Source organism: Lepidochelys olivacea, assembly GCF_965140295.1.
Source record: "Lepidochelys olivacea isolate rLepOli2 genome assembly, chromosome: 13".
Lineage (NCBI taxonomy): Eukaryota > Metazoa > Chordata > Testudines > Cheloniidae > Lepidochelys > Lepidochelys olivacea.
This window is the reverse complement of record NC_140423.1, coordinates 17,249,910-17,274,054: the sequence shown is the minus strand read 5'-3', so window position 1 is coordinate 17,274,054 and position 24,145 is coordinate 17,249,910. Positions and strand designations below refer to the sequence as shown.

Below are 24,145 nucleotides of genomic sequence, written 5' to 3'. Positions count from 1 at the left end.
CGACTTGAATGCTAATTAGAAAACAGATCGGCTGAGTAAACAGGTGACTTTTATTTTTATCCTAACCACACTTCAAAGTTCTAGGATTCAGTCCTGTCCCCAGTGAGTTAGTGGAGGCTTTCCCATTGACTTCAGTGGGAGCTGTAAGGAAGAATAGAAAACTTTCTTTGGAAGACAAGTATCTTATAGGAGGTGATTGGGCAAGACTGTTGTTCCTTTTCTTTTACTTCATCACCTCTAGCTTAATTACAGGTATTAGTATGAGCTATTTTTCATGCGCTGTGCTCATACAGCACTGAGGACCAAGTTGAAACCACTTTACCCATATGAATAGTCCCATTGCTTTCCTTGCGGTTACTTGTGACCAAGGCTAGCATATTGTGACCCTAAAAGAGCAGTCAGATCCCCACATGCCATGTAAGGTCTCCTGTATGGCAGCTATTTGATATGAGGCTTTTATGGAAGGGAGTGGTTAGAGCTGTGACTTAGGAGGCATGGGTTCGGTTCCCCACTCTGCCATTGCCCTGCTAGGTGACCTTGGGCCAGTCACTGCCCCTCTTCGTGCCTCAGTTTTCCCATTTGTAAAACGAGGATGGTGTGTAAAGTGCTTTGAGATCTACTGATGAAAATCTACCTCATAAGTGTTACCACTGTTATGAAGAGTCAATATATGACAGTGCTCCACAAGTACAGGGTGCTTATGTATTTTTCAATTCTGCAATTGGCCACAAGTGTCCAAATCAAAAAGGAATATGGATGCCTGAACATCTGCTCCAGACAAGAGATCTCTCCAGGCTCTTTGGATGTTACAGATGACAAATTACCCTCAAACATTTTTCAAGAATTTTAATTTAAGGAGGGAGAATTTCTTATCTTCCATAGTAATTTAGAGCCTGGATGTTCTCACCACTCTTGATTAAATGAGCAGTCTATTAAATGTCCTAATTCACAAAACACTTGCTTAACTTTACAATCTTATTGACTTCAACTGGACTACTCACATGCTTATAGTTAAACACATGTCCAAGTGCTTTGCTGAATTAGGATATTAGAGGGCTGTTAATTTCAGCAACAGTGGTAGAACCATCCAGAGGGTCAGACAAGATTTGAGCAACATGTATACTTTGGTAAAATTGATCATATCCTTATGCCCAATCTGCTTTGATATTAGCAATTTTTGGGGAAAATAATGATCCAACCATTTTTGTTCTCAGGTGAAAATATTTCACATCTCTAAAGTCTCCGTTTTCTCCAGTGAATATGGATTATTTTAAATATCTTCTAGAGTTTTTAATCCATTACATACCAGAATTTCGCAGGTCTCTAATGAACAAAACAAATGTACAGCACTTAAAAAAAAATTAAATAAAAATCAGAACGGGTATCACGGCTGGAACTTTGCCACATTTGTTCTGTATACTTTGGAATATTTTATTATTTTACTCTGAAAGTATTGAGACATCAGAACAGTTTAAGTAGCCAGTCAGACAGGAAAGTAGGTGGAACTTGAAACTAATTCCTAGTGATGAGTCATTAAGGACCCTTTGTCCCTAAGTTACCAATAGGATACTTGACCCAGCTAAGGTTTATATGTATTATTTTAACAGCGCAGATGCATATTGTATGTATGCACAGAGAAGTAAAAGGGCAACATCATTATTTGTTTTTACAGTAGCACCAAGAGGCCTGAACTGAGATCAGGGCTCCGGTGCGCTAGGTGCTGTACATATGCCTGGCAAGAGGCCGTCCCTGCCTGAAAGAGCTTACACTTTAAGTAGACAAGACATACAAAGGGTGGGAGAAAGGAAGTATTATCCTCACTTTACAGATGGGTAACAGAGGCAGAAAGAGATTAAATGACTTGACCAAGGTCACACAGGAAGCCAGTGGCAGAGTTGGGACCTGAATCCTTATCTGTTGAATACGTTAACCACAAGGCCATCCTTCCTCTCAATAATTCCTTGACCCAAATGGGATTGTATAGGACACACCATCAATCAGGGCAGAATTTTGTCAAATGGCTTTGACCCTGAGAATTTACAGTTTAATTCAGATGTAAATGATACACAGTTGAAGTGATTCTGGTGAAGGGAAGCAGCAAGGAAATCAGCACTGAAAGGCTCTTATTGAAAGGGAGGTCACTTTACGCATAGGAGGAAGTGGGCAGTACCAAGTTTAGGGCATGGTGTGGGGAAGGGGAAACCTGTGCAGCCAATGGAAAGAAAGAAACAAGAAGGTAGCAGCGGGGCTCAGTAGGAGACAGTAGAGAGACCACAGGAAATGAGCACAGAGATGTAGGCAGAGTGGAGTTAGGTAACACCTTGATGGGAAAGAAAACAAGATTGAATAAAACTAAGAAAGGAGATTTATTTAATTTTTTCTTAGGATATAACAGGATCGGGACCATTCAGATACACAACTTCACAATTAAACATCTAATTTGCACACAGAGTCATCCTGTTTTTTCACATGCAGATTTTGTAACACAGTACTTATGTAAACTGTCAAGTATATTTGCATATTTCAATTACCTGATTTGCATGCTAAATCCCAGTAATTGATTGTACAAATTAGGCAACTCATTTCTTTTTGCACAAAAATGCATAAGTAACTCATCCTAAATGAGGGACCTAGGTTTTGTCTACACAAAAAGTAGCAGTTACAAACCAAATTAGTAAAACCTATGCAAAAACCTTGTGGTGGATGCTCTTAAATTGGTTTAAACCTGGATTACGTCAATTTAGTTTAAACCGATTCCTTACTGAATGAAGCTAAATCAATATGCAATAAATGAGTATCCACACAGGGGTTTGCACCAGTATAACTAAATGGTTTTAAAACACACACCTTTACCTGTAGGCCAGGCCTTCCAGATCTCTAGTCTTTTCACAATTATCATGTTAGAGAACCTGCTGATACAAGTTCTCCACTCAAAACAATAAAAATATGGTGGTGGATGAAAGAACAGATAGGATTTTAGGTATCTACTAGATAACAAACTTCAGTGAAAGAGACCAACTTTAAGTTGGGTTATGCTTAAAGGAATCTAATTATCTTTTCAATAGAAGATTTTTTTAAACGTCTATTATTTATTATTTGTATTGCCCTAGTGCCCAGTAGCCCTGAATCAGGACTCAGTTGTGTTATGTGCTGTACAAACACAGAACAAAAAAGACGACCCCTGCCACAAAGATCTTGCAATCCAAGTAAACTTTTACATGACTTCTGCAAGAGGTACTGTCCATGCCCAAGTTATCTATAACTGTGTAACAAGTTTTCCACTCCAAAGAACGGTGTTGACTAATAGGCATTTGAAGCCAATGTAGAACTCGACAAGCAGCATTTTTAAAGACAATAATTCAATAAATCAAGGGGGATGCATTTGTGCACTACCCAGAAGTCAAAAATCCCTAATTCATTCTGCAGTTTAATGGGCACACAGAAATATGGAATTATATATGCCCCAGTGATTAGCTAAGACTGAATTGGAGTCAGTTGTCACTCAAGTGAGAGACCAGATGTGTTTAACTGGCATGATAAAAAAGTCTTATATTTCACTAGGTGAATTGAACATCCTAAAGTGGCTATTGGCCAGTGTTAGAAACGTTTAACGAGATCACATTTCACTTGCCTTCACTGACATTGGTGTGAGTCTTAAATTACTCCTATAAAACAACCTTCTATGTGTAAACATAGATAAGGAATACACTGTACATGTCAATCAACAAAATGAGATCCATTACTTCAGTTGATTTAAAATGCAGCACACTTATCATAGTGGAGAAATATCTTTGTACCTTGACAGCAAGGTGAGGATACAGGCACCCTTAACCATACAGAAAGGCTTGGAAGCACTGGCTATTCAAAAGCAGTATAGCAATTACTGGCATTGTCAACGCCTAGGGAGAGACCCTGCAGCCCTTGCTTTTGCCAGTCTTCCACTGAAATTAAAAGGAGCTCTGCTTTGACAAGGTCCACAGTGTTAGACCCCAAATCAGTGGGAGTTTTACCACCGGATTGACTAAAAATTAAATAAGGACTTCAAGATCGGGCCCTATAGGAGTAACCCACCTGATTCAAATTTAGCTTTGAAAACCAAAGTAAAAAATATAAAATCCAATTTAATGTTAGTCAGTTATCGATCTTAAGAGTTCATTGTCAAAATAATAAGTTAATTGCCAGACATGCCATTCAGCACCAAAGACCTGATCTCAGAATTTCAGTCCTCTCCTGTAGCATCAATATAATCTGCCTTGATACATTGCAAAAGCAGACAGACATGCTCTTGGTATAGTCTACAAAAGCAGCAATTGTCTCAGCATTCCTTCCCAATGGTAACAGGTACAATAGTCTACAGTCAGGGCTCTTGGTAGTTGAATGCTGCAGCACCTGCAGAGATCAATCAGAAGTTTATGTGAGAAAGATTAGAGATTAAAAATAGCCATATGCTGAATGACCTAAATTTAATTAGTCTTGCTGGCAACATGTGTGAGGGGGGAGGTATTTGAGGACACTTGCTGACAGAATCATATTTGATATTTTTTGTTTCTTTAATTCTGTTGTTTTCTGATTAAAAAAACAGCATAAAAATCTAAACTATACAAGAGGAAATGCCTATTCAAGAACCAGCCCACCCCAAAAAGAGACTTGGTGAAGATAACAACAACCCATACACCCACCCATCCAACCCACATACACAGACAAGCTTTGAAGTGCGCCCTAAGGAATAACAAATCTATTGGAGCAAGGATGGTAAATTCCAGAGTTGAACGTCCTTTTAAAAAAAACAAAAAACAAAAAACCAAAACCCTGCTGACAGCCTCCTTCCTTTTAAATCAAGGAGCTGCTAGATTCAGTTCTGCTGCCAATTGCAATGGTCCTCATGCCGGCAATGATAATATTCCCTAGGTCTAGAAAAATATAGAATACCGAGTCCATCTTGGGCCTGGGTCTGAATTTAGTCATACCCCAGCATGTCGGCGCCTAGAGAGTACAGGGATAGGCAGATTAGACAAGACAAACTTTAAATGAAATACAACTTCAAAATTATAGGAGAAAATATTCTCTTTTTTTAGATTTTTAGGCCAGGTTTGCTATTGTTTGTCTGAATCCTGAAGAGGATTTTTCTAGTTACTATTTCCTCTAAATTGCCATTTTTAAAAGTAGACTGATAACAACAGATACCGATATCAGCAGGGAGTTGTGAGGCTTGGTTAATTAATATATTCAAAGCACTTTAAGATCCTTCGATGAAAGAAGCTAAGAAGTACATAGTATAATTAGTATGTATTATTAATAAACCTCTGGCACACTGATGGGAGAAGAGAGACTTTTGTCCCCCAAAAGTTCTTACGTTTGATATGAAAGACAGAATTAAGACAAAATTTAAAAAGCAAGCAAACAAAAATGTGGAACTCTTTATTCCACAGTAGGTTGCAAGTTCTTCTGATAAGAGAATCTAGAACCATCACACTACTTTTCTCTCAGCTTTTTGAGGAATACACAGAATGGAATATGATAAGATACAAGGGGTGTTATTTTGCTCTCTGTCATTGGGGCGAGTGAATAGAACTACTCTGAGAAGTTGTAAACAGATCTTATTAAATGCATGATCCTCAGTAAGGTTAAAAACCACATGGTGTCAGAGAAAAAGTGCTCAAAGCAATGGCTGGATGCTTTGATACAAACAGGAACATTAAAAAGAAAGTATGAGTCACTAGGTTTAAACCCTGTGCATGCCCAGTAGGATCTAGATATTTTGAGAGGTCTGAAGATACTCAGTCTGTGGTGGATTCTCACACAATTTTATAGAAATGCTAAGCTCTCTTTTCTGACAAACCTACCTCCTGAGTGCTCATGGGTAGGATCCTGCATCACTGGAGAGGAAGGATGTTCCAGTGACTAGCGTGCTACCCAGGGATTTAGGAGATTATATGGTGATGGGGGCCATATAATAGATGGCCATTGAAGTCAACGGCCATTGGATCAGGACATATACCGCCATATTTAAATGGATGTTTTAAACCCAAATACACCCACTTCTCTATGTTTCCATTACTGATTTAAAAAAATGTGAGTGAATCAGTTACTTCAATGGAGCTATGCTGATTTACTCCAACTGAGGATCTGGCCTACTGTATTTACAAGAAACAAATAATTCCCCAGGAACGTGGAAGATTTGCAAGTTCTTACTTAGATTTTTGCTTTATTGTTATTGCTCTCTTGATCTTAAGATGAGAAGTCTTGAAAAAACAATGTCAGAGAAATGTGAAAACATGTCTGGAATCCAGCTTGGCAATCACAGAAACCTAGATTCTACCGTGCTCAGGGCAGAGCCATGATAAAGTTTGGAAGTTTTGTAATCAGTTGCCGATAAAGTCAAGCATGTATACGAGACTTCACATGTCATGAAATTTCCAGTGGAAGTTCTAAAGCTAGTCCTATAATCTAATGCCTGTATTTCAAAAGCCTTTGTAGAAAGGCTTAGACAGGGAAATCTTTGATAAATTATTCAACTTACTCTTTTAGCAGAATGATTATTTTAAAAAAATGTAGCCACAAGGTATCTTAATTATAGACACCAATATTTATTTTAGTGTTGTACTTTGAAACGGTTTCACTAATCATTGCCAATCAAAAAATATATTTGGCATTTATTCTATTTACATAACACAAATGACACTTAGAAATCCAATTTGTTAGAAGATGAGGGATGACAGAAATTAGTGACAGTTTGTGAATGGGAAAAAAAGTTAATTTACAACAAATATTATTCACAATAAATCAACCAACCAGCTCTTACATCTCCAGTGGTAATATTAATTTTTCTACACTCTCTGTATCAGTTCTGGCTGGGATAAAGAATCAAAGTCAACCTTTGTGTGGCTGGATGCAACTTCAGAGACTGCTGAATGAAATAATCTGGTCACCCTGTATTCAGCCTATCAAGCCACATACACTGCAACTGTTGAGCATCCTTCTAATTCATATGAAGGATATTTTATCAAAATAAATGCTCTCGGTGGTATAGGGAGACGTTATTCCCGCTTAACAGACCAACTCACTGGAAAGGCCTTTTGATAACAGTATCATAGGTAGGCTTTATCTGTAGAGTCTGAATGTCAAATAATATGAAAATATATTGACTGTATTATAAAACAAAGCTGTGGCCTTTGAGTTTTTTTTACTGTATTTGGAGAAAGGGATGGGAGGAAAGCAGCTTGCTACTATTATAAAAAAATGTTCTTAGTTAAGTGTAATTACCTTAACTGTGTAACACCTTCCTTGAACAGGTTAATGGATTTCAGTGTTTGATAAGAGCTTCCATATGGAAAAAAAAATCCTGTAGAAATTAATGGTACATAAGAATATTTCCACCAAATTTTTGAATTATTCTACAGGATTTAATCAAGAATTATATCCCTATAATAGAATTCCATAGGATGGTTGTGAAAATCTATCAGTATAGAAAGGATTTGGTTCTAAATTAAATGCAATAGGCTTTTAGAGTAACTTCTGTACAACCCTATTAAATTTCTATACAACCTTTCATTCCCTATTAAGTTCTACAAGATTTCTCCATAAGGGCTGGAATCCTTAAACTAGGTACAGCTACATGAAGACAAAGATGGGCTTAAACTGCCTCCCCAGAGTAAGGACATTCAGAGGGCAGCAAACTATAATGTCATCTTTGGTACATCATCTAATGTCTTAGTATTGCAGAATACAGATTAGGTAAAATTTGGTACCTGGAAAACTTGTCTATACTAACAACAAAATCATGCCATGGGCAATGTGGTGTAGTAGTTACAACAAGGCACTGCGTGGCAGAATTCCTGGCTTCTCGTCCTGGCTCTGCCACTGATTTGCCATATACCTTTGGAAAGCCACCTAATCTTTTGGTTCACTTTATAAATGTATAAAATGAGATAATTGCATGCCACAGCTATGTTTCAAGGCATAAGCATCCAATCTTTTCAAAGCACTTTCAGAGCTTTGGTTGATAAGTGCAGACATTATTATAGTAAAAATGAACTGTTCCAGTTAAACTCAATGGGTGTTTTACCTTCAAAGAGTCGGGTTTGGACCCTTGGCTGATACCATAAGAGATAAGGAACTACCATGCTTTGACTATCTCTATATTAGCATTTACTATGGCTATGTCTACACTACTGTGGTAAATTAACCTAAATTACGCTATTCCAGCTACGTGAAGAGAGAGAGAGAGTGAGTGTGTGTGTGTAAGTAATGAAGAAAACTCAAAGGCCCTGCATAGGAATGTCTGGCTCTTTTGTGGAGTTTCTCTAGACTCGGGAGCTAAATCCCTGCATTCAGATTCAGGATGAGTACTGCTGAGTCATTCTGGTAGATATATCCAGTAAGCTCCAGCAGGTTTCAGAGGAAACAGAGAAAACTAGGACACAGGAGGACCTGGGGGGAAAACCACAGGAACAGCCAAGCTTCGGGAAGATTAGGCTGAGGTTTGTGTTGTGTTATTGTACTGAGTTACCAATAAAGGGAAACCCCAGGGAAGGAGGGAGTTTGGACACTACCTGAGCTCAGAGTAGCAGCCATGTTAGTCTGTATCCGCAAAAAGAAAAGGAGTACTTGTGGCACCTTAGAGACTAGCTGGGTGCAGGGTACAAAAGTTAAGAGATACCAGAAACCTAGACATCTGAAATAGAAGTGACCTATTCGACCATGTAGCCTGCCTGTGCTGAAAGAGGTATGTTTCCTGTCTCCCTTGGTCAGAATACAATTTTTATCCATTGAATTTAGTGGGAGCAAGAGATACCAGCTTCTTTAGACAGGACTAATATTAACGTGTTAACCATACTGACTGGCCACATTTGCTTCTACTGCCAGGTACCTCCATAGAGTAAATCATATTGACTGTGTTTATTATAAGAACTAAATGATCAGCTGTGAACTTTCACAGACATAAATATTTTGCCATTAGTAATAACAAATAGCATACTCTTGTAATTGTGAAAGTAGCACTGAATTATTCTGCTTCACAAGTTAGGAGAAACGTAAAGGCCACCCTGAATCAAACGAATGGACAATAGAAGCATCTGATAATTAGGTGCCAAGTTTATTCCTAACAACCAATGGTGGGGACATTTATCCCAGCAAATAAAATGAATTAAATTAAAGTAGTTGTTTTGAATGGACAGAAACTGATTTCTACACAGTTTAGGGGTGCAATTGCATACTCCATTTGGCATACAGCTACAAATACGAGCATGCACAAATCAAATAATCACATAGTCTGCTGACCAGAACTGACAATCACTGCATGCAATTGTCTGGTTTGCATTTGTAATTGCTCTAATTGCATGCACAGATTATGTGCATCCGATGATGTAGCTCACAAAAGTTTATGCTCAAATAATTTTGTTAGTCTCTAAATTGCCACACGTACTCCTTTTCTTTTTGCGGATACAGACTAACATGTCTGCTACTCTGAAACCAGATTATGTGCATAACTGCATGCCTAAATTCTTTGAAAATCTAGCCCAAAATTCTTCTCATGAACAACAATCAGTGATAAACATCTGCAGTTAGAGCTGGGCAAAATTTGGAATTTCTATGCCCCAGGGAATTTTGACATTAACAGATTTTTATCCCAAATTGGGATTAAAAATTGAAATTTTTCATGGAATAGAAATTCTGAGTTGGAAATGTCAAAAGTTTTCATGTTGCCATTTTTGATCAAAATATTTTGACATTCCCAAAATCAAAATGTTTTCATTTGTTGAACTAACCCCAAATGCTTCATTTTGCGTCAGTTCAACATTAAACCGCATTTTCCTATGGCTGAGCATTGCCTTGTGGGAGCTGTAGCTCGGGAACTGGAGACCTCCATTCTCCCCTATGGCCATACTCCTTTGCTGGAGCGTCATATGACTTCGTGATGCACCACACGGAACTTGGTCAGCAGGAAATCTGCATTACATCATGGGAATACAGGGAGGTCAGCCCATAGGATGGAACGCAACTCCCAGAAGGCAATGCACTGATAGGGAAATGCAGTTTAATGTTTTACTGAACTCATTCTATATGGAACATTTCAAATCTGTTCAACAAAACAAAATGTTCTAATTCAAATAAAATTGACCCAAAACATTTAACTTTCATTTTCCTCATGGAAAATATATTTTAAAAAAGATCTGCAAAATTGAGGTTTTCCCCACAGAAAATGTTTATTTAACAGAAACTGCATTTTCCACCGGAAAATAATTCTAATGGAAAATTCCTGATTGACTGCAGATAGAGCCATTTTCACTTATGCCAAAATGCAAATTATTCATTCAAATACAACTCTGATGGAAGGGGCATAACCCCCTTGAACTCACCAGGGTTGAATTTGGCTCACTGAGTGTAAGATAGGCTTCCCACAGGAGACTAAACTCCTCACAGCAGGAAACAGACCTTTGGTGCATGTATGTTTTGCCCAGCACGGAGCACGTTCCTGGCATATAACAATAAGTACATTTAAATAAAGACCCCATTTTTATAAACATGGCTACTTGGCTCTGGCACTAAAGGTCAGGTTCCCCGCTGCTGAAGGAATGAAACCAGAGTCTGGGAACCAGCTGAGTGAGTTTCTAAATGGGGCTGTTGAAAGCACAGGAGACAGTAAAATATAGCAAACAGTGACTGGGCAAATGATAAGGATAAGGAAGGGAGAAAGCTTAGTGCAGTGAAGAATGAAACAACATTTATGGGAGAGGAGGAGTACTTGTGGCACCTTAGAGACTAACAAATTTATTTGAGCATAAGCTTTCGTGAGCTACAGCTCACTTCATCGGATGCATTCAGTAGAAAATACAGTGGGGAGATTTATATACACAGAGAACATGAAACAATGGGTGTTACCATACACACTGTAAGGAGAATGATCAGGTAAGGTGAGCTATTACCAGCAGGACAGTGGGGTGGGAGGAGGTATTTTTTCATATTCTCTGTGTATAAATAAAGTCTGCTGCAGTTTCCACGGCATGCATCCGATGAAGTGAGCTGTAGCTCACGAAAGCTCATGCTCAAATAAATTGGTTAGTCTCTAAGGTGCCACAAGTACTCCTTTTCTTTTTGCGAATACAGACTAACACGGCTGCTACTCTGAAATCAATCTCTTTGGTCACTCGATTATAGACCTAAAAGTGGCAATTCTTCAACAAAAAAACCTTCAAAAACAGACTCCAATGAGAGACTGCTGAATTGGAATTAATTTGCAAACTGAATACAATTAATTTAGGCTTGAATAAAGACTGGGAGTGGATGGGTCATTACACAAAGTAAAACTATTTCCCCATGTTTATTTCCCCCCCCCCACTGTTCCTCAGACATTCTTGTCAGCTGAGATTGAAAAAGAGATTGAAAAGAGATTGAAGTATTCTCTGACTGGTTTTTGAATGTTATAATTCTTGATGTCTGATTTGTGTCCATTTATTCTTTTACGTAAAGACTGTCAATTTGGCCAATGTACATGGCAGAGGGGCATTGCTGGCACATGATGGCATATATCACATTGGTAGATGTGCAGGTGAACGAGACCTTACCTGATCATTCTCGTTACAGTGTGTATGGTAACACCCATTGTTTCATGTACTCTGTGTATATAAATCTCCCCACTGTATTTTCCACTAAGTGCATCCGGTGAAGTGAGCTGTAGCTCACGAAAGCTTATGCTCAAATAAATTGGTTAGTCTCTAAGGTGCCACAAGAACTCCTTTTCTTTTTGCGGACACAGACTAACACAGCTGCTACTCTGAAACCTGTCATTTATGGGAGAGATTTTCAAAGGCACAAATGGGAGTTGGTGCCTAAAAGCCCCTCATGATTTGAAATTTTCAGCCCTGAATATTTTGCACTTCTATACCACCTGTTATCTAAGAAACTCAGCATTAGCAAATGAGCTTCACAATCCCCTCCTGAGACAGACGCTCTCATACAGATGTGAACCCAGAGAAGTTAAGTGACTTGCTCAGCAAGGAGTAGAACCAAGGAGTCCTGCTGTCCATTCCCCTGCTCTGACAGCTAACCACACTCCCTGTAAACAAGGTGAGTGTTGGCTGCAAACATGTAGGATTCAGATTGCACTGACGAACGCTAGTGAGGAAGCTATGAAGCAAAAGCAGAAGAGAAACGTAGCTAGCAGCGCATCTCATTTGCTGGTTCAGTTACATATGCACATCAGGTAGTTTCACAAACAAATAACTAATTAGATGTATTTGCATGTGCAATTGCAGTCATTTCACAACCAAATTAGACACGCAATTGCACAATTATCCTGACATAAAAATGTGGCTTATAATGTGAAAAGAGACTGAGTTAATAGCATGCATGACCAGACAGAGGGCTCTAGTGAGGCAAGAGAAAAAATTTTTGGTGCCCATCAACTGAAACATTTCATTTTGATTTCAACATCTTTTTTTTTTCTTCAAGTCTAATTAGCTTAGATTTCAAAACAAAAACATGTTTCAAATGGAAAACCCAGAACGTTTTGTTACAAAAAATGTCAAAACAAAACTTTTTGGCAACTCCAAACCTCTTTTCTAACTTTTTTGAGTTGGGAGATTCACTGACCTTGTTTCATAAACACTTTTGTTTTTCAAAAATCAGCAGTTTTCAACCCAAAAAGTTTAATGGAAAAATACCAGACCAGCTCAATTCTGGGGATTGCAATTCGAGGAACTCTGGGAACTGTAGGCACAGTAAGGCATTCTGCGAAGGTTCCCGGGGCTGGGGGGAAAATATAAGCTGCAGAGAACAGGGCATATTGTTGGCTCTCCCCAGGATAAGGGTCTAAGTGGGGTTTAGGAAGAGCCTGGGAACAGACCTAGAGATACAACTGAAGGACTGGGAAATGTACCCGAGGAAGGAGTGATGTTTGGGGCTAGAATAACCAGCAACTGGGAGGAGACATGGAGAGGGCAGCAGCTGCTTATGTGTCTCCACCAAATTGCTGTGGAAGAAGCCCAGTGACAAGACTGTCAATGGCCCAAAAAGGAGGTGAATCCACGCACCAAGAGGTAAAGGCTTTGGACTGATGTTAGATTTCTGTTTACCTTGGAAGGGGAGGAGTTTACTTTGGTTTGATGAAGAGCTAAATTAACCTCAGAGAAGGGGAAACAAGGCAGTAGCCATGTTGGACAAGCGAAGAAGGTAAACCACAGCTACAAGCCTTCAGCTGAGCAAAACTTAGCCAGGCTTGCTTTAATGGAATGAGCAGGCATATCACCTGGCAACCTGGCTAAGAGATAGGAGATAAATTATGGGAGTGGGAAGGGGAGAATCTGATATACTGCTCGCTGCTGGTAGAGGTGGTGAATTCATACATAAAATGTTGAAGATGAATGAGAAATGGATCTTGTATCGTAATTTGAAGACATTTATAACTAGTTGTGTGTAAAAGCAGAATGTTAAAAAATCCATCTGAGATGCTACTTCCGTAACTATTATTTTTGTTACTATTATAACAAGGAAAAAAGAGAATTTATGGAGGAACCTCATTAATACCAATGTAAGGCATTTTGAGATTAACAGCATAGAGCAATGGGTAGCTGAAAGAAAAAAGCTGCTGTATAAATTCTAGAGGCATGCATAATAGGATTACTGAATTGGAGCTGCAGGTTTTCAAGGATAAATCTGATATTACTGCAACAGCAGAAACATGGTTGAAACAGGGAAATACATGGAAATTTAGCACACCAGAATGGAGAGATTTATACTCCTAATAAAGCAAAAGGGAAGGAGAGCATAAGAGAAGGATAAATATTACAATATGCAGAGAAGCTTTTTACAGGCAGGGGGATGTGGGTACTCTAGGCCTGCAGGGCAGTAAAAAAAAAGATAAAATCAAGTCATGCTCCAGGAAAGTCTATGAGAAGATCAGAGGTTTATATTTTTTCCCATGGGACACTAATTGTTCTGATATTGATCACGGTATGAATTTATGAAAACTAAATAAAAAAGTCCTTTCTTTTTTAAGAGGCAGGAAGACTCATAGATACATATATATTAAGGTCAGAAGGGACCATTATGATCATCTAGTCTGACCTCCTGCACAATGCAGGGCACAGAATCTCACCCACCCACTCCTGCAATAAACCATTCACCTATGTCTGAGCTATGGAAGTCCTCAAATCACGGTTTAAAGACTTCAAGGTGCAGAGAATCCTCCAGCAAGTGACCCGTGCCCCATGCTACAGAGGAAGGCGAAAAACCCTCAGGGCCTCTTCCAATCTGCCCTGGAGGAAAATTCCTTCCCGACCCCAAATATGGCAAATCAACTGAACCCTGAGCATGAGGGCAAGATTCACCAGCCAGATATCCAGGAAAGAATTCTCTGTAGTAACTCAGATCCCACCCCAGCTAACATCCCATAACAGGCCATTGGGTCTATTTACCATGAATAATTAAAGATCAATTAATTGCCAAAATCATGTTATCCCATCATACCATCTCCTCCATAAACTTATAGAGTTTAATCTTGAAGCCAGATAGGTCTTTTGCCCCCACTGCTTCCCTTGGAAGGCTATTCCAGAACTTCACTCCTCTGATGGTTAGAAACCTTCGTTTAATTTCAAGTCTGAACTTCCCAATGACCAGTTTATATCCATTTGTTCTTGTGTCCACATTGGTACTGAGCTTAAATAATTCCTCTCCCTCTCTAGTATTTATCCCTCTAATATATTTATAGAGAGCAATCGTATCTCCCCTCAACCTTCTTTCGGTTAGGCTAAACAAGCCAAGCTCCTTGAGTCTCCTTTCATAAGACAGGTTTTCCTTCTCTGTTCCAGTTTGAATAATTCCTTCTTAAACATGGGAGATCAGAACTGCACACAGTATTCCAGATGAGGTCTCACCAGTGCCTTGTATAATGGTACTAACACCTCCTTATCTCTACTGGCAATACCTTGCCTGATGCATCCCAAGACCCGCATTAGCCTTTTTCCCAGCCATATCATATTGGTGGCTCATAGTCAACCTGTGGTCAACCTCCTCCGTTACTTCTAATTGATGTGTCCCCAGCTTATAACTAAAATTCTTGTTATTAATCCCTAAATGCATGACCTTACACTTCTCACTATTATATTTCATCCTATTACTATTACTCCAGTTTACAAGATCATCCGATCCTCCTGTATGATATCCCGGTCCTTCTCTAAATTGGCAATACATCTCAGCTTTGTGTCAACCGCAAACTTTATTAGCACACTCCCACTTTTTGTGCCGAGGTCAGTAATAAAAAGATTAAATAAGATTGGTCCCAAAACCAATCCCTGAGGAACTCCACTGGTAACCTCCCTCCAGTCTGACAGTTTACCTTTCAGTATGACCCACTGTAGTCTCCCTTTTAACCAATTCCTTATACACCTTTCAATTTTCATATTGATCCCCATCTTTTCTAATTTAACTAATAATTCCCCATATAGGACTGTTTCTTATAGAGTTGTTTGAAAGGTCTAGATAGTCAGAGAATTTTCAGGTCGTAATCTCTAGTAAAACAAACCATGTATGCTACTTAAACTTTAGCTGGTTTGTTTTGTAAATTTATTTATTTATTTATTTAGTCAAGCTCAGACCAAATGCAGCCTCTGGTTTCCAGGGAAGTCCTAGTATCTAGACGGTTTTATGGGTTGGCAGACTGAGACCCCAAGAGAATGAATATTGGGCAGAGGTCACGGAGTGAGAGAATGGATCAGCTGAGATTTAATCCCCAGGACCTCAACACCAGGGAACTGCCAGACTCGAAGGATGCCAATATCTGATACACTCATGAGGTTCAAGTCCTGGAAAAGCAACATTCCCATCTGATTATTGGAAGGCTGCTTTTAGAGAACTGCAAGTGAAACCAACCTTTAGTCCCTTTAGAAAAAGAAAGGGCTATTTAAGAAAGACCACAACTCGGTTGCATCCAGGTTAAATTCAAACAGAAGCAAGGGCAACAGAGGACAACGTGGTTAAGTAGGGATGTAGTGGGCGGTCCTCTGTATAAGTAGAAGGCTTTTAAAAAATATAGACAAACTGGTAAGGAAGATTGGGAGATCCATAAAAATAAGCTGATGTAAGCTACAAGGATAATCAGAGGAGCAGAAGGAAACATTGACTAAAATTACAGTGAATATTTCAGCTAACAGTAAAAGATTCTGCAAGTATAGTCACAACAGTCAGAAGAAATTGATCCAGTAAAGGAACCAGTAGGAATTAGAGGCAAGAGATCAAGGAAAAATAGAAGACTTTGTTATACAGGTTTGTTTGTGGGATGGAGAGTAGTCTAAGGCTCTGACTCTGCAAATACTTATGAACAGGCTTAACTTTATGCACGTGAATAGTCCCTTTGAACACAACTGGACTAAACTGAGCTCAGTGGAACTACTCATACATATAAAGTTAAATACCTGCGTAGTTCTTTGTAGGACCGGGGCCCAATGCTGCAATTGTATTACAGTATCGTGGGGAGGAGTGTAATGTGCATGGAAGAGTGGAAATGGAGAGTATTTATAATATACATCTCTATAGCTCCCATTATTAGAGGACGTGGTTGCTGGGAGGAGGGGCAGACAGCCCTTCTTGAGGCAAACAAAGTGTTAAGAAAAGGTAGTACACATTTCTCAAGTCTTAAAGAAAATGCCATCAATAATTAGTGAGACAAAAACTGCTGTTTTGAAAAGTTCTCTGATATCAGCTCCGATATTTGAAGGCTCTGAGGGGACAGGATATTAGCAAATCTAATAATATTATTCCTATTTTATTTAGGTACTAATATTGCTCAGCATTGTAAAAGACAAAGTAGACATTCCTTGCCCTGAGGAGGTTACAGCATAAAAGCCAATCAAAGATTCAACATGATGTATGGAGAAACCCAGAGGAGATGTTAATTTAATATGTTTATTTTTAGTTCATTCATGCAGTCTCTCTCTCTCTCTTTTTTAAATTTAGTAAAGATCCCACTTCTTCCCTCATATACCTACCTCTTCCTTTAATGGTGTTGGGAGCAGGGCAAAACTGGGCCCAACATGTCTATCAGATATATTGCAGAAAGTTATTCTAGATTTGTTAGGTTAGGTGTTGTGGAGAAAATATTAAAATAGAAACAATGAGGAGAGATTTAGTTAGGGAACCTGCCTTGAAAAACTTAATCCGATTAGAACTTGTTCCTTATCATCTAACTGAGAGATGGGGCAAAGCTGACAAAGGCAAAGCATGCAGAGGCTAGAAGGAGGGTTAATGGCTTGTTGACAAAGTCCGGCATTGGCTTATACAAAGGCTCATGGTGCAGAAAGTACAATAGTTTGTTGAATTATTTTAAAAATTGCTTGAGCAGGAAACTGCAACCCGTTTATGTATATGACATTTAATTGGAAAGAATCTTCTACTGAGGAGCCACAAATCCAGAGACTGGAAAGAGTAACTAGCACAGATGAGAATTCTACTGACTAAGACGGAGATTTTGGGTAGAGAGGAGAGAACTAGAAAGAGGTTGTCTAAGTATTTCAGTCTAGCCCAACTGTAAAATGGGAAGGGAAGAGGGATGAGACAGGAAATGCTGGTTTGTACCAGTTGAAGGACACTTTGTTGATAACTACTGGAATAGATTACTATGGTCCCCTTTCCATGGGAAAGGTTTGAATGTCCTGGAGAGGGCACGATGCTGACAAAAGCAGAAATAGTCTCATTTTAAGAGGAAATGTGAAAGAGGGTGATGCTGGCAGAAGAATTACTTGAAGGTCACCTACTCTATTAGAAGGACTTACATGTATGCAATAGCTGGATGAGGTGAGGCAGTGAGTCCAGATTCAGAGAATGCAGTCTTAAAGTGATGATAACTGGGCACAACTGTTTGATTCTGATAATGGGTCAGACCCCCAAATCCTTACTCAGTCCTTTCCATGGTCAGCTGCCCAGTGACTTCAGTCAGACCTTGGCCTGTGTCAGGATTGGGCCCAATAAATACAATAGATGGATGAGCTCTCAAGGAAGGTTATCAAAGCAAAGAGTACACTGTCTACAAACCCAAGAGCAGCGAGTGGAGAAGTATCCACAAGCAAAGAGGCAAAGGTTTCACTAGACCTAGTGGCCTTTTTCTGCCTAATCTAATCATCTCTCTTTTCCTTGCTACAGTTAAAGTGACTAGAATCTGTATTTGTCTTCAAATATTCCAGCAGTTCCCAGGCAAATTACATCATCACATCAATTGTAATAGTGAAACATCAGGGGGGTAGTTTAACATGGGAAAGGCAATAATGCATTTGCAATTCACTCTAGATTAGTCCAAAGTCTGCCATGCTGAATGCACTTACTCTGAGAAAATTCTCAGAAGATAAACCTAGAGCGTATTTCACTTATAAATCCCAACAGACACTTATTTGGCAAGAGTGACTCCCTGCTCATATACAATAAATCGTGAGCTTCAACAGTCCCTAGTGGATTTTGACTCAGTGCCATAGATAGCTAAGCACGAGGCCTCTGGTTCAGGATTCCATAGCTGTGCCAAAGGATGCCTATGCATTATTAACATCTTCAGCACAGTGTTATCTGTGCCATTTGAAATAAAAAAGACCTTCTGGGTCCCCGCCTGTCATTAAAAAAGCGATAACCAATTCATCAAAGCAACCCCACACTTTTCCTTTTCCCTGCCAGAATAAATCACTTATCCCACACACACTCTCTTCAAACTATCTTCTCAGAACTTTAAAGACACTTTTGTTTATACCTGCAATGCTGCAATAGAAACAAACCCATTTTTCAAAATCAGAAAACAAAACAAAACATAATACACTTGCTACAGGGACAAAGTTCCAGTTTGCATGTAGAAATGTACATCAAGCAGAAAAATATACATTTCCAGAAAAATAGCTCTGCTTTCATTTTGCTATGCAGCAGTATTGCAGGAGTACTGGTCCCAGAAATGTCAAGCGTTCAATCCTTTAACGTTCAGTCTCCAATCCTTAATACTGCATTTCCACCTCTTTTAACCTTTATTTTTATCTCCCCAGTTACAAAATAGCCATGTTTGTTTGCAGATGTTTCATCGTTAATGAAAATGTGCAGTTGCAAGGATATTCTCTAATGCGGAGCAGCTAATTAGCCATCAACTATGACACTAATTTCTCAAAACTATGATGTTCTTTTCAAAGTGTACTAAAATAGAACTGCTGGATCCAAGTGTAACAACTTCAAACCAAGCAGCATGTCAATCATTTATTAACAGCCAAGGAATTTCAATCGCATTGTATAGAGGGGAAAATTAAAATCTGCCAGAAGCAGGTAAGAAACAGATCTAAAACACTGTCCTCAGTAAAGCTGAAGACTAAAAGTGCATGGTACTTCCTTGGGGTGTTTGCATTTTACCCTGAAAAGTTAAGATAAGCCTTGAAAGGCAGCATTTATTAGTACAGCCATCCTTGCTTACCACTAGCTAGTTAGAAATTATTCTGAGTAGCCCTATACTGAGTGATACACACCATTATATTTTTACTAGTTAAATTCAAGCTAGTAAAACTCATAGAAAACTTTATACAGATCATTACAGTTTTGGACCAAGATTGGACATCTACTATGACAGTGCATCAAAACAAGACCTAGGACAAGCAGTAAATAAACCTTAACTGCTTCTCAGAGAACTTGAAAAACCTAGGTAAAACAGCCCATGCTTTAGATAAACTAATGAGGTTACACTTCTCACTGTAATTGTGCATCTGTTCCAACTGGCCTCTGAGGGCTGGATGGCTTCTGATGTTTATTTCCCTTTCCTCAACTCTTTCATCTACCCATAGATAATAATAACAAATAGAAAATCTTTCCCTGTTTTGCATGAGGCCCTCCCAGGCTCCCAGCCCTCCTCCCCCAATAAAAACCTTATCCAGGAAAGTAGAAGAGCCATAGATTCCATGAAGTCCACTAGGGACTTGGCTATTGTTAATCAGTGTTACATTGAAGGCGCTCAAACCCTGGGCACCAGTACAAATCTTTAAAGGCACATACATCAAACAAACGTCCCCGTTGGGGGGGGATATGACAGCTTATGACAGTTGGCTGCCAGGGACCCATTTCAGCCCCCACAGGCAATACTTATGGATGGCAAACATTGAGCAGTAATTTGAGAACTTACCTTGGCAGCTACTGAAGAGTTGGGCTTCTCTAGAAGATCCCAGAGTTTTTTCCTCTTGTCCGCGCAGCAGGTGTTATCAAATTCCTCCCCTTCCCTTTCCCTCAGCGTCTCGGCTTCCCTCTTCAGCTCCTCGTTCATCTGCTCTTTTTTCTGGTGGTACCTGGCCTGGCAGCAGGACTCCAGGTAGATCTCGTCGATCCCCCAGTAGTCTAGTTCTTGGCTGAAGGACAAGGCGCACATCTCCTCCATCATGTGCAGCTTGCCCGTGCGGTAGAAGTTCAAGATGGAAGTGAATGCCCCCGGGTGCCGGTCAAAGAAATACTCGTTCTCCTCCAGGTTATAGTCGTCACAGATCTCCATGAGGGACTCGTGCGTGTTGCAGTCCCTCAGCTTGCCCAGCCTGGTCCGGGGCAGCCTGTCCAGGGTTCGCCAGAGAACTTCGTGCGCCAGGCCCCCCACGTTGAGTTTGACCCTCCGGGAGCAGGTCTTGCTCCTAACGATCTCCATGGGGTCTGGAGGCAAAGAGGTAGAAGACCGAGATCCATGCTTGTTCATGCCCGCGGGCATCGCTGCCTCTGGAAGGCTCCGCGGGGCCGGGCACTCACGCTTCAGAGCCGGCGGGCTTCACCTGTTCTCCTTCCCCTCCATGCCGAAGAGCTGCAAGAGAGAAGCCAAAGCCGCACGGGTCATTCCCCCTGCCCGCCGGCTGCGGGCGTCAATCAGAGCGGCCGACAGCTCGGTTCATCGGCTCCAGCGCGGCGCCCGGCTGTGGGAACGCGCTGGCCGCTGTTCGGCCCCGTGGTGCTGAAACCGGCCCGCGCCGGAGAGGGGGAAGAGCCGCTGTGCCCCCGGGGGAGCCGGCCGCAGGGGCAGGGGGCGCCAGGCGCTGGGCACGCCCCGGGGCGGGGAGGGGGCCGAGACTCGCGGGGTAACACGCGCCTTTTCCAGGGCTACAGCCAGCCTGGGAGAGGGGCCGCAGGCGAAGGGAAGGCGCTGGACGCGGCTCTGCCTTGGTTTGTGGCGGGCTGCGAGGAGTAAGAAACACAGAGCGGGGCAATCCCCCCTCCCCCCCCCCCCAGCGGCTTTAGCCGGACTTGCGGAAGCCAGGAGCATTATTCGAGGCTCCAGGGGGCCATGGCAGAGTGCTGGCCACACAGACACTAAGCCCTGGGGGGACACGCACAGTTCCCCCGCACCGTGCGCACAGCACACGCTCCTGTGGGGACAGGCCCCCAGGCTAGCCACGCAAGAAGCGAGGGATGTTTACTCAGCTCTAAAGTCATTACAGGAGCTAGGCTTTCGCTTGGCTTTCGATTGCCTCTCCCCCTTCCCCCGAGCCTCCAGTTTTCTTTGGTTAAACCCAGGTTAAGGAACCGTGAACTTCCAAAAAAAGAAAGTGGAGCGGGTGCTGAGAGCGCGTCCAAACCAGGAGACAGGGCTTCTTGCCACGAAGGGTGGGCGCCCTCCTCCCACGCCCCCCAAGATGCAGGGACGGGATTATGCACGTAGGGTCAGGGGGAACACTGTTCCCAGCTACGGGCTGCCTGCCTGCCTGCCTCCTTCTCTCGCTCAGCCCCAGATGCTTTTTATAACTCTCCCCTTGTGAATCTCCCGGAGGAGATTGGATTGGGGGGGGGGGCGGGAAGAGATGGATTGATTGCCAGTCACTTTAAACAACGCATTTCACCTTTGGGAGACTCTCCCCCCATTTCCCTCCCTTCCATCCCACATAAATCAACGGAGGGTCAGTAAATAATAATAAACCCAGCACATGCTTATTACGAAAGCAGGCTGCCTTGCAACATCCCCTGGCACTGTTGCTTACACAAGACGGCATTAAAATAAACCCAGTGAAGATGGGAAGCAGCTCACACGGTCCTCCATGCCCAGCCTTCCAGCCCTATACGGATTTCAAGGGCGCGCTCTTTCGCCTCTCGTAGCCAGTGCAGGGATCCTGGCAATCAGTGGCCATGTCTTTAAACAACAGCCGGATCTGCTCCTTGACCGTGACCCTGGCTAGAACCATAAACTCCGGCAAACGCTCCTAAACCGGCTTTCCCCTTTTTCCCAGGCGAGCTGGGCTACCTACCTTCTTCGCCAAGCATCAAAGCCGGGCAGTCGGCAGAGAACAGGGAACCCAACGTGTGGCTACATCCTGCATCAGCCAGAAAGCGAGCAACGAGCTGAGGCCGTTTGCATTGGCTCCCTGGAAGCCTTAGGCAGACAGGTCACAGTAATATTCCAGTATGTCCAAGAACCCCGGCTTGGGAGGAGGGAAGCAAGGCAAATGGGTTCACACAGCCGCCTGAAAGCTGCTGATTATTCCCAGGATCCTTTTGCAAGCAGCTTCCCAAGGCCTGCACTTGGATGAGGCTCGCTCCCTCCGCCCCCGTCTACATTCCAAAATGGAGCCACCTTTTCTCGTTCTAAAGACACACAGGAAAGCGCCTCTCTTTCCTTGTGCTGTCTCTTAATGGAGATCAACAAGTCTGGTCTGAACCTCTAGCTTTTCCCTGCAATTCTGACCCAGCGTTGTTTAGAGTGAATGGGAAGTTGGAGGTTGAGGAGAGGAGGGCAGCGCCACCATGAGCTGGGATGCAGCATTGCAGGAGAAGTTAACACTTGCCGGGCCTGGCTGCTGCCAGCCTGGGGATGATTTAGAAGGGAGGAGCCTGGAAGAACTTTTATTATTAGAGTTTATGAAGAGTGTGGGTGAGAGAGGTTCCTGAGCATTTCTCCTTAAGAGAAGCTGCACCTCAGGTCTTTTATTCACATACACCCCCCCATAACACACACACAAAATCCCTCTGTTCCCAGACAAAATGACACCGCAAAAAGCCAACCAGGATTTGTCTCAGACTAGTAACTGTTAGGAGCCGAAAGCAAAGTTATATTGATAAACGTAGCATGGCCTTTTCCTGTGGCTGTGCCTTGTTGAGCTAGGATCTACTGGGAGTTGAGCTGTTAGGTATGCACCAGGTGGGGTTTTCTCCCTGTCTATCATCTAGCCCTTAGCACATTACACTGTTGCAGTTACTCTGACTTCAGCAGGAGTTTGGTCTGAGTGAAGACTGCCCGATTTCCTCCCTGATCCCTATAGCCTAGCCTTTATTCTACTAGATCTTAATGATGCATGCATAAATTGATACTGAAACATGGAATGGGGGGTGCAGGGGAGGAAGCAGATCTCTGATGTTGGTCCGGTTTATGCACTGCACTAAATAAAGTAAGAAGGAAAATTTCTTGACCCTGGGGACAATACTGAAGAAATAACTCTGATGCATGTGGCACTACCCAGCAGGCCCACAACCTATTCTCTGTATCCCCCCCCCTTCACCTGCTATTTGCTTCCTTCCTCACTCCCAGCCTGTAGAATGTCAATTTAGACTGTGAACTATTCAGTCTGTAAAGCACTTGCGTTGGGTGCTACATGAATAATAATTAAGAGATTAATCCTCCTGCTAATAGTGTTCTCCACTTATTACTATGCTTCTCTCACCATCCAGTCTCTCACCCTGGTACTATCATCTAATTAATACCTATATGTTAACCTATTATCCTTATCAAGACAGTGCTATACACACTCGGGGCTTGTAGGGTCAGGACTTTTTATCTCTAAAGGAACTCTTACACAGAACTTTTCATTAGTACAGCTCAAAGCACGTTACAAAGGAAGAAAACATCATTATCTAAATTTTATAGATGGGGAAACTGTGGAAAAGAGCAGTGAAGTGACTTGCCCAAGATCACCCTGCAGCCACTGGCAGAGCTGGGGATAAAACCCCTCCTGAGTCCCAGTCCAGTGCTCTATTCACTAGGCCACACTGCCTCAAAAAAAGGCTATTACTGTCATTAAAGCACATGATCTTCAGTCAGAAGATTTGGGTTCTATTCTTGCTTCTACCACAGGCTGTGGGAGAGTCCTGGGGCAAGTCATTTCAACTCTAGGGCTCAGTTTACCCATCTGTAAAATGGGGATAATAATAATAAGCTGCCGTGCACGGGTCAGGCTAAATTATTAAA

At 41.6% G+C, this 24,145-nt stretch overlaps 1 protein-coding gene across 1 annotated transcript in view; it reads right to left on the bottom strand.

The window, feature by feature from the left end:
* The window catches only part of KCNB1 (potassium voltage-gated channel subfamily B member 1), a 189,589-nt gene extending 166,986 nt beyond the window's left edge, over positions 1-22,603 (bottom strand). The window contains exons 1-2 of the mRNA XM_084645846.1: positions 22,212-22,603; positions 20,123-20,779 (exon numbers count right to left, since the gene is read on the bottom strand). Of these exons, the coding sequence (XP_084501972.1) occupies positions 20,123-20,689 (567 nt within the window). The 5' untranslated portion in view covers positions 20,690-20,779; positions 22,212-22,603. The remainder of the gene's footprint in view (positions 1-20,122; positions 20,780-22,211) is intronic.
* Between the last annotated feature and the right edge of the window lie 1,542 nt (positions 22,604-24,145).